General features: G+C 39.3%; 1 protein-coding gene across 2 annotated transcripts; it reads right to left on the bottom strand.

Moving 5' to 3' along the window:
* Window positions 1-173: 173 nt before the first annotated feature.
* slc49a3 (solute carrier family 49 member 3) lies at window positions 174-17,285 on the bottom strand. Of its 2 annotated transcripts, none has more exons than XM_073487504.1 (10): window positions 16,866-17,285; window positions 11,326-11,484; window positions 10,887-11,103; window positions 9,077-9,153; window positions 7,769-7,906; window positions 6,072-6,188; window positions 5,637-5,789; window positions 3,873-4,030; window positions 3,538-3,641; window positions 174-2,697 (listed from the first exon to the last, which is right to left on the bottom strand). In XM_073487504.1, exons 1-10 carry the CDS (start codon window positions 17,043-17,045, stop codon window positions 2,531-2,533), a joined length of 1,470 nt encoding a protein of 489 aa, XP_073343605.1. In that variant the 5' UTR covers window positions 17,046-17,285; the 3' UTR covers window positions 174-2,530. The 2 variants fall into 2 exon arrangements, with proteins under 2 accessions (XP_073343605.1, XP_073343606.1); XM_073487505.1 differs by lacking the exon at window positions 174-2,697 and adding an exon at window positions 2,704-2,812 and having other exon boundaries at window positions 16,866-17,123.
* Window positions 17,286-18,427: the final 1,142 nt, after the last annotated feature.

The following is an 18,427-nucleotide window of genomic DNA, read 5'->3' as shown; positions in this document are numbered from 1 at the left end:
TGGTGGTACTGATTCATAGATAAAAGACAGTAGGTTACACTAATCATATTGCTGCACGAAATGGTACAAAAAAAAAAATCACATTGCGATTGTTTTGATAGAAATAATTGCAATTGGATTGCCTGGTGTGAATGCACCCTTAGTGACAACAACCAGACTTGGGGAGAATGAACTGAGTGAGGTAACATTTTATTGACATTTTAAGGCATTAAAACAGAAAACTTATTAAGTTATTATTATTATAAAAGCCTTATTGCAGTCTTGGCCTTGGGAAAACCTGAGACGGAACTTAATGTTTCCACCTCCTGCTCCAGATGTGTGCATCTTACAGACGATCAACTCTAAAAAACAAAAACTGAAGGTAAAGTCAGACACGTCCTCTGTCATCAGTTTACAGCATTCAGTAATACAAAACAGTTTTAGTGGTCTTGACCGGTGGAAGACGAAACAAAAACAATACAAATTCAAAGAATATTAAAATAACCCTTCGCTGTTTACAATACTGTACCAATGTGTCACTTCATGTACAATTTACAGAATAATTTGATTAGGCCCACCACAGTTTATTTTGACAGTGTACAGAATCAGTATGAGTACCGAATTTTCTCCATTTATTGCACAAAACCCACAACTGTCTCAGAGGCTTCAACAGCCTTTAAATCAGTTTTAACAATTCTGCAGTACTGACGAAGGATTTTTACAAATTTAAGGCACTAACAAGAAGTTACACACTATAAGGAACACAGAACATCATTGGTGGAAAAACGGTATTCTTGACACAGTCGTTAACAAACAGGAAACAGTTTGGTTTCAATTCCAGGTAGTCGAGGCTGAAATCTGAGACTGAAGTTTTTAGAGACCTGCAGAAAACCTGCATGTTTACACATTTTGTTCAAATTATGTCAGCAAACAGTATCTTTGATAGTGGTTTTAGCACAACAGGATGAGACCGATGATATGACCAACCTGCCCTACAAAGCCAAACTGCAGTAACTACAGATTTATTTAAAATCTGATCTGACTTGTTGACATTTGTTTTAACATATAGCTTGTTCAATGCCACAGAAATGAATCATTTCAAAGAAGAAACTACACTAAACAATGAAAGCAACAGAGGCAAATCCAGTAACAGCTAACCAGTCAGATAGCCACAGTTAGCCGATTATGCTAAATCTTTCTGTTAAATACAGTTTCCTGTATTTGATGTAACCTTTATCAATTTTGATCAACATTTTGGTGGTTTAAAAAGGAACACAAATAATTTAGGATGTAGCTAAATCCAGTCAGAGAGATTAAAATAATCTCAACAAGACCTACTTAAAGGTAACTCGCCTAGCCGAGCAGAACTAACTTCCATCTTTGATCATTTTGCGGTCTTATTTGTTAATGTTTCACTTTGAACCGATTTTTCTCAACTTCACTTTATCAGTAGTCACAGCTCTCTGCCTTTGTTGGGCTGAATACAGTTATTTCAAACCGCTCCGGTGGAGTCTGATGGCAGAAAATGTTTCAGTGATTTAAAACTGGTTCACAACATGATGTCAAGACCCACCCAAGGGGTCGCTTGGTAAATCTTAGGGGTTGTGAGTTTGTTAAAAGAACAGTAAAGCAGAAAAATGTGTTTCTATGATGCAGAATAAGGTTTATTTTTTCCCAAATGTATTCTATCCTTTGTCTTATTAATTAGAGGGTATTTGCACCTCCTCTGGCCTCTAGAAAGTTATTAAATGAAACAATTTTGGAGAGAAAAATCAGAAACTGGTTGCAACCTGTAAACGTGCAAACAGATGAGAGGTCAGGAAGACATGGTTTTGTTGTAAGGGCTCACGAGTCAAAACACTTGGGAACCAGTGATCTAAAACATCTACGTTAAACATCAGTCGGTCCCTGAGAGTCAGAAAGAATCTACAGTTCATCACTGAAGAGTGGCAGGAAACAGACAAAGACCTGCGGGGGTTTTAGGTTGTACAACCGTTCATGATTTTGTTTTGGTGACTGCTGAAAGAAATCCTGCAACAAAACATTGACGTAGATTTGGTGTATTGTAGGAATGTGGATACACAGACACCTCTGTCGTGCTGAAACAGCTTCTGTAATCAGCTGCATCCTGTTTTTGGTTTGTTTCATCAAAGTTTGGTAAATATTTACTTGTTTTAAGACCAAGTGAGAATTCAAAAATCATTTAAATACACATGATCAATGTAGGAATGTTAAATGTTTTCTTAAATCAAGAGAACTACTTCCCTGCTAACTGGGATCTCTAGAACAGGCTGGTTTCCTCCCTGCAAACTACTTTTTTATGTAAAAGTATACAATCTTTCAACTCATTATAGAACGACAACCTGTTAAAAAACAGAATTAATGTACAATCTGTTATTGTAACAATGCACTGTATAAAAAAAAGGCCCCAAAGTCGTACAAAAGAATCAACAAACAAAACAGTTTTACCCAAAAATCTGAGGTCACCGAAACAAACTGCAGGTGTGATCACACCCATAATCCTCTATGTCTCTCTGTCATCATGAGCCCCTCAGCTCTCCACACTCGGAGTGTGCTCAGAGGTCGTCGTGCCATTGCTCTGCTTGGTCCCGTAAGTCGCTTGTTCCTCGGCCTCCAGTCGTCTGTAGCGTGTGTGGAAGAAGATCACGAGGCAGCAGGTGAAAAAACTGCACAGTCCTGCCATCACCATCAGGGGCACTGGGGGCGAGATTAAAGAACAACTGTAGCTCCAGCAACTCAGCATCCACAACAGCCCAAGTTCACAAGTTGAAATCCTCATTCCAAAAATGTTGGGATGCTGTGTAATGCATATCTAAAAACAGAATGCAACAGTTTCGACATTCATGTTTCATTCATGAATAACTGCTCAACGATAAAAACACAATGAGGGAAAAAGTACACAAGCTGAAACTAAAGTTAAAGTGCATCTCGAGACACTAAAAAAAACTAATTCCTTGTGCACCTTAAAGCTTATTTTTTTAAACCTGGGCAGCATGTTTACATATTTTGGTGTGTGGCTGACTAATTGGCAAAAGTTTTGGAATTGATCCAGTATGTCGCCTCAGCTGGCTTTGACTGTCAAACTTACTTCCACTAAAAGTGCTTGTTTTTCCTTAAGTGTCTGACAACATTACAGAAACCATTCCTAAGGAGAAAGACTTTTTTTTTGTTTAAGAATAGATAACTTTTGTTTATGCAGAAACAGCCACTATGTTGCTCTCGCAAAATCCACCAGACTCTATTTACAGAAACCACAATTTTATTGTCGTCAAACACACTTCATTCAAACTCAACAGAAACAAAATCAAACATTTGTCTTTCAACTGTTCAAGAAATTTGGTTTGGTCAAATTAATTCACAAATTAAGACGTGAAGGTATCGGGAGAAGAGCGAAAAGGGAGGTCAGATATGAGAGAAGCAGCAGAGGAAAAACCACAGAAGTGTAGTGTGTTTTGCAATGATAAAAGAAAAACTGCACTCAGTCTGCTTTGATTCCTTTGTTCGATGCTGGTGTTGGTGTAACTTCATGTGACCTACCCCTCCAGCTCAGGATTGCATTCCCACAAGTCGACAGAGGAGAGTCTGCGAGCCGTTTGGTTAAACCCTGAAGGAGGATGATGTAGAGAACTGACTGAACCTGTCTGGAATAGATCACAAGGAAACAGCCACAACGAACATGAATTCTACATCAAGTATCAGTGCAGCACACACCGCATTTACTTTTTATTCTTCTTATTATTTGCCTCTTTCAAAAAAAAATCCAGATTTCTTTCAGGAAAGTCAATAAAAATGAAAGTCTTTTGTCTGTTCAGCCTCTTTAATAATAATCTATCATACTGTGTGTACTGTATGTTGTGCTCAGACAGTAGTACCCCGATATGAAGATGAGTCCGGCTGATGAAGCTTCTCCTACTGGATAAGAACACTCCACAGACAGCTCCATGGCCACCGGGTAAATGGAGAAACCGAAAAAGCCAAAAAGAGAGCAGACAGCGGCCACGGCGGCTTTCTGCTGCCGCATCTGAGACACCTGAGAGGAGGAAGAGATCTGAATATCAACGAGGCAGGAAGAACATATTTGGAACAAAATGAGCGAGTCATGCTATGCGGGGTCGAGGTGAAGTCTGAACAAGTGAGTCTTGAGTCTTTTGCGGAAGATGGCGAATGATTCTGCTGTCCTGACATTGGTCGGGAGTTCATTCCACCACTGAGGCGCCAGAGCAGAGAAGAGTTGTGACTTCGCTGAGCAACTCTTCTCTGTCGATAAAAACGATTTATCGAATAATCTTGCAAATGATCGCTATTTTAAAGAGTCAATGTGTGGTGGCTTGTGGTGGCAAACATTTTTCAATGTTTGACTGAATGATCTCTGGCAGCTCAGAAATGTGCACAAGCAATAACTACAGATGATATAAAGTCTAGTCAGCAGTAGCTTTAATGTAAGACTTGTTACAGTAGTGTTTTCTGATATTCCTGGTTTCGGTTGTTTGTTGTTCAGCCGATAAAGATGATGGAAATGGAAATCTATGGAAATGTGACCTCCTTACATCATTTTTAAATACGACCTTGCAGAAGTCATCATTTGTAAGGAACTAAAAAAAAGTTAAATCTAAATTTCATCACCACCGCAATACTGACAGTTATCGCATATACTGAGTGCTGTATATGTAAAGAATGACAATACATACTACCTCCGACAAATTATGGGTTGGAATATTAAAATATGATGATGCATCTTTACTTATAAAGTGCTCCCTCCTCTACCGTGTGTAAATCCAGGACTATGACCATAATGGAAGAGAAAAACAAAGAAAGTTTTCTTTATATTGCTGCTGTCCTCTGAATAACGTCTCTAATGATTTTATTTATACTGCACTTTACTGAACGGCTGCATTACAGTAAAATAAAGTAACTGTCAAAACATCTTTTAAGTATTTGCACATCAAACACTGTAACTGTACCTACTCCCTTTGTTTGTTCACCTCATCGACTTCTGTCAAACACTGCAGACATGCACTTAAATAAAAACACTGTAGATGTCTGACAGGGTTATTAAGTCCACGTCTATAAGCTTAATTCTACCTGACGGGGTGAATTCCCTTCAGATGTTTTTGTTTTCTTTAGGCAGCAGTAGATTCTATTCTAAGTGTTGATTTCTCTACATTAAGAGTTAACAAAGGTGAGATTTCAAAGGAATCTTCCTAAGGTAATGTGGCAGTATAAAGTTACTTTAAAAAATGTTTTTTTTCCTGAGAAAATTAACTAATAAACTTCTGAATTCCTCCTATAGTTCTACTGCTCTGTCAGCCTTCACAATCTTGATAAATCAGCGTAGGGAAAGGAAACACTCCCTGATTAAGACTTCGGACTCCTGAACTCCAACAAAACCCAGAAAATTCCCTAATTTTATTCAAGGTAACGTTACATTGAATTTGGTCGCCTGTCACTGTAACTTCTAGGAGAGTCAGACTTTGAGGAAGGAAGCTGGCGGCCGTGACTAAACATAATGTGAATAAAACTTTAAAACATTACCTTGAAGGCCCCTAAGCAGCAGAGACTACATACTGTGTGTTTGAATAAAGGAAGAAACACAAACAGGTGTTGAGCTTTAAACCACTCAGGTTTCATGTTCTCACCACTGAGAAGGCGATGCATGCGAGAGCAGTTAAGCTCATGTTGATCTTTGTGGCTTCGATGAACTTCTTGGTCTTGTCGACGAAGAGACCCAGAGCGCCAGCACCAACAATGCCAAACACGATGAAGAGAGCACCACAGACGCCAGCAAAGTCCTGCAGAAATGAGATTTTACAGGTTTATTCAGTACCTGAGAACTATAAGATTGCAACCATTATGTTTAAGACCAGGGTTTGTTTTCTTTCCTTTCTGTTCCATCAGTTATTTAAGATAATTTTGTACCATCAAAACCAATATTTGTGTACTTCCACTAACATGTATTATCAAACATGCTGTCTGTGTTGCTTTTATTGCTCATTTGATGCTAATTAGTCCAATCAGTGCCTAATTGCTCCCCATGGAGATCAATATGGTCTCTCATCCTCTGGTGTTCTTACATTGGTGTATCCTTGCACACACAGGATCTGCTCCAGCAGCGTGGAGAAGCAGGTGAAGACAGCAATGCCCGAACCGAAGCACAGCAGCAGGACGAGGTAGGCTTTGTTCTTCAGTAACTGCAGACGAAACAGAAGAAAGGATTTATGAGTGAAACCTCAGGTCACTGCAGCAACAGTTTTCAACAGCACAAGTATCAGCATGTGAAGAGGAAAAAAAAGAGCAATAATGTGAAAATAAATAAGTAACGTGATAAAACAGAATGATGTGATTATGCTGCAAATTTAAGGGCGGAGATTAGCTTCACTGAACAGCTGTTACATACAAATGTAATGTTATCAAAGCCAGACAAATACATCAGAAGCACTTTTGCATTATTAACTCAAGGCGGCTCCATCGGTGTCAGCACGACACCTCTGGAATTCATTTCTTGCTTTCCAAGAAAACATTGAGGAAACAAACACATACACCTGTGCTGGCTCAGCCTGACTCGATGTCTTTAACTGATAGCAGGCTCGTCTTGAGTCAATGACGTTCACAAGCAGAAGGCTCATCCACGGCTCTGACAAGTGGTTAATAGAATAGCCGCTAACAAAGCTCCGCTAATTCAGCAATAAACACGCTTACATTTTCTATTAAATCTTCACAACAAAAGGCCCCCATTATTTTATTATTTCAAAGTTTTGACTATGTAGCAGCAAAATCAGGAAATGTTGGATTTTCACCAACAGTAACTTAACAAGACTCCAAAACAGCTGAAAGCAAACATTATGAAACAATAAACTAAAGTACTTGTCTGGAAGTTCAAATAGGAACGCAGAAGAGAAAACTAGAGAGAGTCAGATAGAAGCTACAAAAGTACTGAGAGCTACAGAGACTTTTCAAAATGTGGATTAAAAAAAATCCATATTCCAGTACACACCAGGATACGATTGACACTATTTTATCGACAGTTACAATGAAAACAAGAAAGAGCAAACTACTCATTTTGTATGGAGCGTCATCAGATTTGCTTGTTGCTCATAATAATGTCCTTCTCTGGTCTCATGCACAGACAACAGCTGAGTCTTACAAGGCACATTTGTTTGGGGAGGGTAAAAGGGGAGTGTTGAGACATCGCCGCAACCCGCTTTCAGGTGGGTCAGTTTGCTTTGGCTCCGGTTCAACTCGGTGGTTTTTAACTTAAAGAAAACCCAAATTAGCTTGGTTTGACTAGCACGGCCAACAGAGAAGATCCATAGGTGCCTGATGATGATGAGGTTTTTGTGGGTGGGCTGGATGATGCCGATGACGATGCTGATGTCTAGATGTTTCCAGGTTTTATGATATATTAGCGTTTACTGTAGGTTGTATTATTGCTTCTGCGGTGGGTTTAAGCTTGATTTCCATATTTCTTACATATCTTAAGTTCATGTGTGTGTGCTTCAAAACAAATTTCCCCTTCATGACAAACATGTTAAAGCTGAAGCTGAGGTTTATTAGGTAACAGAGGGGGGTGTGAAGCTCAGTTTGTGATTTGAACTTGTTAAATGTCAGGGTTTTTACATAAGAAATCTGCCCGATGCAGCTTCATGTTGGATTCTGAGTTAGTGTGTCTACATCTACAGAAGATTTACAGAGTCTATATTCTAAAAATGATCTCTTTATTATGTTGCCGTCTACCTGCATGTTTATTTTTTCTCCCCTCCTGCATTCTTACCAGTTTGAGTCCCTGTACAAACGGCTCGGAACCAGAGGTCTCGGCGCTGGCTGACGGCGGCGTGGGGGGGGCACTGCTCCTTATCCCCACTGTTGCTAGGAAACAGATGATGCATGCCGGGACCATATAGACAATCAGCTGGAAGAGGGAGGAAACACACACGTAATGTGGTGATAAATGGATGTTAGCACCTTAAATCACAGACGATTTATCATCATTAGCAGATGAGGTGACCAGAGCCACACACACACACACACACACACACACACACACACACAGACACACACACACACACACACAGTTCAGCTGCTGCAGGTGTCTGTGTTAACTGCTTCAGCCCCATGGAAATCCTCTGATTCAAGGCCAACTGATGTTTTACATTTTTGTCTTTATTAGACAGTTCACCCTAAACAGTGACAAGAAACATGCGGAAGAGAAAAAGGTTTATATGCCACAAAGGCCCTCAGTAAGGGGATATGCCATGTGCTGTATTTGCTCAACATTTTGTTATGCATTCAAACATTTTTGTATATTTACACACGTTGCTCAGTGATGCCTCAGCAGTAGTTAAAGTTGGGCCACAGATTACTCGTTAAAGCTGCAAAAATGTAATATTTTGCCCACATGGGGGCAGAAAAACACAGACCTAATTTACCATTCTCAATTTGTGAAGTTGTTTTTGTTCACCTGTTAGCAAACTGTTGCCTATTCACATATCTATCACATATAGAGCAACATTAGCTATTATTTGGAGTATTTTGTGTCCAGTTTCAGTTCCTTTTAGCCTTGGTTTGGTCTCCACCAACTCCTGAGAAACACATTTTATAGTTCTCTTTATAGCTGCTAGATGTTCCACTTTCTTCACTAGCTAGTTGCTAATCTTGTCTATCTACCATCTGGGGCAGGACGAGTACTTTACAGTGAGATTATCAGTGCTTGTTTGCTGAACAGCAGCAAGCTCCTGTCATCACTCGGACGGAACCATGCAGTAAGTGTCCTTTAAAACCAAAACAAGAAGTTAAAAGAAGCTAAAAGCACTTGATATGTGTTAATCTTCTTTGACACTGCATGTTGTCTTGTCATGCATAGTTAATATAAATACTGGTGAAGCTATACAGGGGATTCTTTGATCCATTTTATACAGGTGCATATTAATTCCAATTCCAAATTCATATGCTTCACCTGACCCGGTTAATGTTTGAAATGTTCAGCCAGCTACTGATCAGAACTGATAGATAACACTAAATCTAAAACCTGACCAGACTCTACAGCAGTGTATTTGAAGACTTTTTTCTTAGTTGAACTCACCAGTGTTGGGATATGTGAAGGGCTTTCAACTATCATGGGAGAGATGACGTTAGCGAGGAGGATGCCCAGGGGATTGGCTGACGAGAGAAAAGAGAAGTGTTATTCAGGGTTATTCTGGTTTCTGTCCTATGTTAAGAACCAACAACGCCAAATTACACTTTCTGTTCCCTGTTTGAGTCGTTCCAGCGCTTATTTTGTTTTTTAAGCATTGGTTATGACATGGATTTTATGAAAACTGTATCTTCAAGAAATATATTCTTATCTATAAATATAAAAATCACAATTCAAACAAGCTGATTTAAGGTGGTTATTTATCTTGTGACTGGACACATGCTTCATTTTGCTGTGTACACATGAAAAGTTTGCTGACATGCAAAAATATAAGTGCCTCCCTGCACTTCACAGCACGTGTTGAAAATGACCCAGTTCCTATTTAGATTTGTTACAGAGAGCACAAAAAATGGGCCGACGTGACAAAGGCACCAGCACTGTTTTGGACAACGTGAACATTGAAATTCAAGTTAAAAGTATTGACTGTTTCCTCTTTTCTCCACAAGGAATGAGTAATACAAATAGTAATACAATATTTCAAACACATTCCTTTTTCTTTTGACAAAAGCCTGAAATCTACATGCTTTGGGTGTATTTCTACTAAAGTTTAAATCACATTTTAACAAAATTCCAGGGTTAGACCCGAATATTCGACTATTCACACATTTGGTCTTTGGATAAGTATTCGATTTCAAATTTTGGGATTTGGATTCAGGATTTTTTGTTGTTGTTGTTTATGTTTCAGCTGTTATTATGTCTCATAAATTATTATGTCTTTTGGAAAATGCAAGCCCTTAAAAATGATTGCCTTTAATTAAACCGAAAGACACTGCAGAACTTTGTCACCCATCTTAGCCAAGACCGAAAACACATGGCCGAGTCCTTCACAAGTCACGCTGAGAGCCCCCTCACCCCTCAACTGAAGCTTCGAATATTCGCTGTTGATTACTACACTGGTGCAAAGACAGATTGCTTCCCATTTTCTTCATAGTAGCAACTACCAACAAAACCAATAAAACGTGAGCTTATTGATTCATTTAGTCGATAATGGAGATGTGAAAGCAGATAGAAATGGTGCCAGGCTGCCAGTCAGTGTTCATTTTCCCAGGACATTTCGTGCCTGGTGGCAGACTATATAACAAAGTGAAAAGCAAGGTCAATATGCAGATAGTGTCATTATTTTATAGCCATTACACTGTGAAATCAACACTTACTTTAAAATGATAAGTTAAAGCAAAAAAACATGTCTATTGCCAGTTTACGTAAAACAGTTTTAAGGACAGTTTTTCATCTGCTAATATGGATGACAGATTAGACAAATTTCCCAGTTATGGTCAAAATGTGCTGGCATTTGGCCGGCAGCTGGTCCATAATTATAAGGTTGTTACTTATGCCTAATTAGTCTGTTCATAAAAGATGCTACTGATGGAATCATCAAAGATGTAACAGATGGTTTAAATAAAGCTGAAAAGGCACAGGCACTACATTTATAAATCTGTTTGGGAATCCTCTACATTCAAACATATTCACACATCTTGTTCAAGGGTGAACTCATGACATATATTAGCAATATGTAAAGTCGTTCTGGATTATGTTTTGCTCTCTTTTTTAAATTATGTATGAATACTATCCAGAAGAAAAGGTCATAGCCATTATTTGTCATTTTACAACACAGGGTTGCGTGACGAAATGTAAGTTGTAGACCCTTCATGCTACAAATATTTAAATTTAGAATAAAATACAACAGTAAATCACTCACACATGGAGGCGATCATGTTAGCTGTGGCTCGCTGATGGTCAGGGAACCAGAGAGCAGCCAGCTTGGTGGGGGTGAAGATGATGAGGGGCTGAGCTATGGCACCGAGGGTCTGGCCCAGCATCACCACAGGGTACTGGGGTTCAAAAGTCTCGCCCAGTGGTGTCCCGCAGAAGCGCACCAGGGCTCCGAACATGTTCAGCCAGGATCCCAGAATCAGCTGCAAAGTCAAGATGGGAGGAAGGTGAAAGATCAGAGCAGATTCAAGAACTGATCTATAATATATCTTGACATTAGCTTATCATCATTTCCTGTGCAGCAGAGGGTTTTCCCAAGCAAATAGCTAATAGATTCCAAGTGTTTACAGAAAACACTTTTATGAAGTTTGAGTCACAGAAAATCATTCATTTCTATGAAACGTCACACAAATAAAGTTTCGTACTGTGATCCGTAGCCCGAGGGTGTCCAGCATCCATGTGGTCCCAAAGCTGAGCGGTATGGCCACCACCATGTAGACCAGTGACAACCAGTTGATTTCCTCCAGAGAGACTATCAGATACTGGGCAGACTGGTCTGCTACTGGAGCAAAAGTCAGCCATAACTGGGAAGATACACAGAGAGATTTATTAAAAAACACGTTTGTTCAAGTAACTCTTCAGTCCTGAGAATAAAAACTTAAAAGACTGGATCAGTTCTGACTGAAATATGAATATAAGATACCAATTTTCTATTTCTATTATTAGATTTTTCTTATTATTTTCGAAGGCAGCTACCCTGGAAGTAGCAAAGGCGACAGAAGGAAGATATCTCAATACTTCTTCCATCACTGGGGTTTTGTTTTGTTCTAAATGCATCAATAGAGGGTTGAGGTCAATATTTGCATGTATATGTAAAAAGGTGACATCAACACATTTGGAAAAACACATTATACAAGAGTCAAAATGAAGTAGTGAGTTTGCATTTATCTTCAGACATGTCACAAATTTCTTCAAGACTTTCAAAACATATTGAGATAAAGGGGACCTTATCTCAAGAGGCGAAAGGTTGACAGCAAAGGATCCTTGTGTCCAAAACAATTCAATCCAGAGTCTAACTAAACTAAAACTGAGACACAAGTTAAAATAAAGAACAGGCTTCTAGTAGCTTGAATAAGTTGAATTTTTTCTGTTTAACAATGAATGATTTGTTAAACTCAGGCACATTCACACTACGATGAAAAGCCATGTGCTCTCTCACAATAAAGCCTATAAAAAATGTCTTCACATTCTCTGAATTACAGCGATAATCAGATTTGTGCAGTAATCTGATTTGTTTCATGCTCATAAAAGGCAGTGAACCAACATCCAGGTTACAACACGACAACCATAAATCTCAGAACAGGGTTAAGAACACTGAAATATGGGCGGTGCTTATAGATTAATCCAGCAAAGCATTTTCATACATTAGTCTGGAGCGCTGCATGTATAACAGCCACAAAAGTGTATTCAGAGAAAAATGCAGCATGTAGCAAACTTTACACTGACACCACAAAGGCAGCATAAGTGCAATTCTCTGTTTTGTGGACAAAGAAGAAAACTACACCGAGTTGATTTACAGAATGTTGGTCAGCTGGTTTGGACACACAATGAGAGTCCTGTCGCCTTTAGGAGGAAATGCTTGTGAGGCAGCAATTTTATATTTTCACACATTCCTCCATTTCTTATTCAAGAGATCTGATCTGTCTCTAGAGAATAGGGTTGACTGTCAAGAAGATCAAGTTGTCAACTGGGCAGTGACCAGTGGACACATTTGTTCTGTTGCATGGTATATACTGTCATATCGCACAACTCTACCTCTGGTCTGCTCTTGACTAAACCTGGATGCGTCTTGACTTGAAACTTCACAAAACTGTTTCATTACAATATGACCATGTCTCATGTTATATTGTATTGAAACCACAAATTTTCCTGTAATCACCAAAGCAAAACACCCAAGTTACTTTAATTAAATGAGCAAAATGTGCCATATTTATTTTGCCAGAACATTTCCAGGCATTTTTTGCTCGCCTGTAAAATGCAGACTGTCTTCGTTAGTAACACCTTTATGTAAGTATCAAATGATAGTAATCTCCCTTTAGAGTCTTTAGGGTGAAGCAGTGTTACCAGCTCATGTTCTGAGCTGTTTTGACTCAAAATTGAGAATTTTATTACGTGACTGAGTTTGCATGCCGGAAAAAAACAAAAACAGTTTTAAGTCAACACTGTGAAAAAATCTATGCTGAAAAAAACCCAAACATTTTTTTCTTTTAACTCAACATGGAGAATCTCATATGTGTGATAGTTTTAAGGGTTAAAAAACAGTTGGCTGTAGATCTCAGCAGGTCTCACTTCCTCTGGCCGCAAATACAGACAACCAATCTGTAAAAAAGACACGTTGGGAGGAGTTTTTTGCCTAAGGTTATAAGAGCTTTATATAGCCTGGGAACACTGTAGTAAAAGTACTGCAAAAAAGTCTGCAAAACCACGGATAAGTTGAAGATTTATGTTTCTTGCTGTTCAATCGGCTAAGGTTCAGAAAATATCATGCTTTGGCTTAAAATATCTGTTTTGGTCGCCACAAACGGCTCAAACTGTCCCAAGGTCTATGTACAAAAACACGGTTTTGTCACCACAAACACGGCTGGAAATTGTCCTGAGGTCTCCTCAGATGATGTCACACTTACAAATATTGAAATACCATGGTCCCTCATCAAGAATATCACATGGTTTCACACTCACAAATGCCGAAATGCAGACTCGAAACTGCAGCGGTTTGGCACCCTTGTCGGCTGCAACTCCACCATTGTCCCCTCCACCTCCTGACATGAAAGTGAGGTTATAAACATGTAATGTGGACATGATGTGACATGTTTTGTGGAAATGTCAATATGGTACCTAGCCTATGACATGTGCATATGGACTTATCTTTGGTTTGCAGAAATGCTAGCTGCTGAAATGTTATCCTGGTGACTGGGCTAGTACATAGACGTCATGTGTAATGTGTCCGTTTGTTTTTGTGTTTACACCTTGTTCTGTATGTATTTTCTGTGTCTCGCACTGTGAAAACAAATTTCATTTATAGAGGAAAAAAAGAAAGAATCTAAACCTAAATCTAGTATAGACATTCGATACCAAACCCTGATAAGAAGTAGCTTATTTGGCATTTTTCCACCTACAGATTTTCATTTTCATTTCTTTCAAAAGAAAATCTGGTGTTTCATGTTTTGCATGCAATTTGAGAAGTCCTTCCACATGACTAAGACTCTTCATGTGGTTGAACGCTAACATACAATGTGAGTATGGTTCTCAAAATTCATCCTAAATCAATTTACAAGCCAGCATTCAACAGCCCACCACAGGTTTTTGTAAACCACGTCCTGATCCCTCACGGGGCTGCTATTTCAAGCCAGATTGATGTCTAACTGGCTCATCAGCTGTTATTCTCCACATCATGAATGACTCTCTGCCAGCTGAGCATCCTTTGTGAGTGGGAGCACCAGCCTGCACGGAAACAATAGCTCCCATAGAGAGGACGAGTCCCATGGGAGAGAGGGATAGGTGAGGGAGGGGCTCCGTTTGCAGGACTGGAGCCGGCACACTTGCCTCCAGGCACACACTCCTTTACAATGACTACATCCCCGAGGAATTATATCAAGTTCCACCAAACACAAAGAGGCACCACATGTCATCCACTGGCACTGTTCACAACCACATCTGCTGTTTGACGCCAGAGAAAGGTCAAAGAATTCCAGATATTTGAAAAAGGACAACAAGCTGTCATTTAGAGGAACTAATTAAAGGTGTGAAATTGTCAACACAGGTTATTGCATAAAGAGATAAAGGTGTGACTCTGATATTTTAATATTAGCGAGGCGCCGTGCACCACTGAAACAGTGTTTTCTGTTTAAGAGAGATATCATGTACACACACTGCAACCTACACAATCCAATGGGAGTTTATCTAACAGGATGCAGGAGTCCACCTCAGAAAAATGACAACAAATAAGTGTAAAGCGGCGCTTTCTTTGTATCAATTCATTCACTTGTAAAAATTCATTCAAATGCTATTAATTCAAATGATATGTATACCAATGCAAAAGTGCAAGCGGGTCCAATCAAATATGCCATAAAAGGGCAGAAAAGAAAATCACTGAGTCAAAATCATGACATAGTGAGTCAAAATGTAGTCAGAATTTGGATTTATGATGGCAAAAAAGTCAAAATTCTGCTTCTTCAATGTGGACATTTTCTGGACTCTTTACTCTTCTGGTCTGCCCTGTCTGACGTGACAGCTGTACTTATTTCATGTACTATATTACTCTACTAGCGTCTTATCTACATAATAGCGTAATCTCAGACCAGGGTGGGAAATTATCACCCGCCACTGTCCAAATGTGGGTAAATTTATGGCAGGTGAATTTGATCAAGCCACAAGCCACATTGTTGGGTTAGCAATTTGGACAGGAGATTCTATGACAGAAATACGCAGCAATACGGCTGTGCTGCAGCTTTTTAATGAGAAGTCTTGGTACGTTTACTTGTACCAAGACAGGACAATTAAAAGGAGCTGCTGTGGAGGGAAGTGAGCGAGAAAGTCAGACTAACTGGTAAGTTTTGGAAAATATGTCTCAGCACAGCATAGCCCTGATCGATCCGAACTCCATTCAGGGAACAAACATTTTAAAAGTTTTTTGCCTGTCGTCTTAATTATTTTTATTTGCATTTGGTCTGAACACATCATAATAGCTTGATTGTGGGCACAAAAAAATGTAAAATTGGAGGCCATGAAGTGTTGAAATGTAGGTTTTGGATAACCTACATTCACCATAAGTGATTTTATTGTTGATTTTTTTTTTTTTTTTTTCCACCGAGAATTATGTTACACAAAAATACAATGGCGAAATGGTGGCAGGAAAAAATTTGAGTGGCTGGTAGAAATTAGCATCCACCAGCCACTGTGGCTGGCTTTTTTCATTTTTTTAATTCAGACATGTCGCTGTCATGACTATGTGGTATGTCCAAATTAGGGCTGTTAAAGTTAATGTGATGATCATGCATTAACGCAAATTCCTCTTAGCGCCCCTAATTTTTTTGATGCGCGACTAACGCACTCACGTTATGACCCTTGGCCCGCTCCATAGTTTGGGAAATCAGGAAGCAATGCAGCAGTAACGTTGTGGATGGCGAGCAGAAACAAACTTCCTTGAGCAGAAATGGATAAAGAAAAGGGTCTTTTGAATGGCAAGTTCAGCTTTCAGAACTAAATTATCACCGGAGTACGCCAAGTGTCAAATACCACTTGCTGGCCATGCACACAGCTGATGCAGAGAGTCCTCCTCGCCCTCGCCAAAGGCAGACCACAGTGGATAGAGTTTGCAATGGAGACGCCTGGACAACGCACCCATCTGTTGTTGCTTGTTGGGCTTGAGTTTGCTATGTTATGCTTTCATCATATTTTTTTGAGCATGCAGTACCTTTGAGGTTATTCTAAAGAATATTCTGGACAGTATTTGTCATTGTTTTGGATTGTTGCAATAATAATAATAAACACACATTTGCATAAAGCAAACATGTTTGTCCACTCCCATGTTGATAAGAGAATTAAAAACTTGAAAAAAAAATCCCTTAAAAAAGGTACATGTAGAACAGATAAAAAATGTGCCATTCATTTCCAATTTATCATGATTAAATATTTTAATCCATTGACAGTCCTAGTCCAAACTGTATGCTTACTGCAGGCAACAGTATGGAACGCACCCCAAGACTGGGCTGTATACCATGGTGTCCCATGGCCCCTTTTTATTTTTTTTCCGCCCCTGCCCCTCAAACATCCTGAGTCCCCATACGATATTCTGTTTCGGGTGTTTTTTTGTTTTGTTTTTTTACCATAAAAACATGGTTTCCTTTCCTGTGAATGTTCTAAGTATTGATACGTTTATTCATCGGCGGTCAGGTTATCAACTCACCGTCGCGTTGGAGCAGTTCAGCAGACACAGCACCAGCAGGACGAACCACCTCCTCTTGTACACTTTAAAAAACAGCAGCCTCTTAAGTTCTGGGTTCGGTATCCTCGGAACATCAACGCGAGAGCAAACGGACTGAACCTCGGAGGAGGAGGAAGAGGCGGCTTCCCCACCGTCCTCCATTAGGATTTACGATGTTGACAAGTTAAGCTAATTAAGCTAACGTTAGACAGCTAACAGTGTACAAATATTAGAGGCATGGCAAGTTTCTGTTCGCTGTCACAGGGTCGACAAAACACTTTAAATAGCGGGTGTAGATCCTTTAAAATACGGGTTGTACATCCATGGTGTTGCCTTTTGTTTTAAGGGTCATTGGTTGTCATAAATGGATGCCGGTTGAGAAGTTTGACGGCTGGAACAGATCAGGACACGCCCTCATGTGCTGGGTCAGCCACCGGGAGTGTACTGTACCAAAGATCTTCTATAGAGAGGATGCAGCACTCGCTCACTAAAACAACAGCCATGGATAGATAATCAAATCAAACTTGCAAGGGCGTCACTTTGTGTTGAATAGTGGTGGGGTCCCACCGTGGGGACATAAGGGCGAAGATAATTTCACCAACAATGTATAGTAGAAAATGTGTCACAAGTTATGTTTCAATATAAGCAGGGTTCGCGTTCTTTTAAAGTGATACACTTCAAGGACATTTTAAGGGCAAATTATTCAAAATAAGTGCCATTAATTCATATAGATGTTCCATATACCAGTCTCAGGACTCAAGGGCGTCACTGTGTTGAATAGTGGTGAGGACATAAGGGTTCAGATGAGAGAAATATGCCTTTTATAAATGTTCTTTAACACATGCGATTATTCAAAGCTGGAAAATAAAATTAATTTAATCTAATTTGTTAGTTAACAGTTCTTGGTGCATGCTGTTTTTTTAGCACATTTTAAACTAACTATTCTTTTAAAAAAGTGATGGGGACAAAATTGGTCCCCAGCATCCCCAGTGTGAATGACACCTCTGCTAACTTGTAACTCTAATACCTCATGTGCCTCGGCCTGGCAAAATATTGGGTTTACCTGTAGTCCTATTTGAGAGTCGGTCAAAGACAAATTCTGCAAAACATTAAAGTATATTAGACATAAAATATTTGAATTATATACAGGAGGACAGATATGAATGTTTATTTCGATTTGATTATGCTCTCCTTCTCTGCCAAGTCTTTGAGTTTCGTATTGTTTTTAAATCAGTAACAATGACTGTGGTTTTGCACTTCATTAATAGTATAAAAAAAAGCACTTGTGCTTGTTTGCAAACATCCTTTCATTGTTGAGTAATTTTATCACAGTGCTGTCTTCCTACTGGTGATTTTGTTGTAACTGGTAATTCGAACAGAGTGAGAGATCTTCACTTCTTCAACTTCTCTGACTGCACAGCAGAACAACACAACACACTGATCCCTCTCTTTGACCCTTTGTGAGTCTCACTTTCTTTAGTTTTGCTCCACACTTGAAAAGAAAGTGAAACTAAGTAAAATAGCCACAACTGAGTCATGAAAAC

This window comes from Pagrus major, chromosome 18 (assembly GCF_040436345.1).
Source record: "Pagrus major chromosome 18, Pma_NU_1.0".
NCBI lineage: Eukaryota > Metazoa > Chordata > Actinopteri > Spariformes > Sparidae > Pagrus > Pagrus major.
The sequence above is the reverse complement of the archived record's forward strand: the minus strand, read 5'-3'. Positions and strand labels throughout refer to the sequence as shown.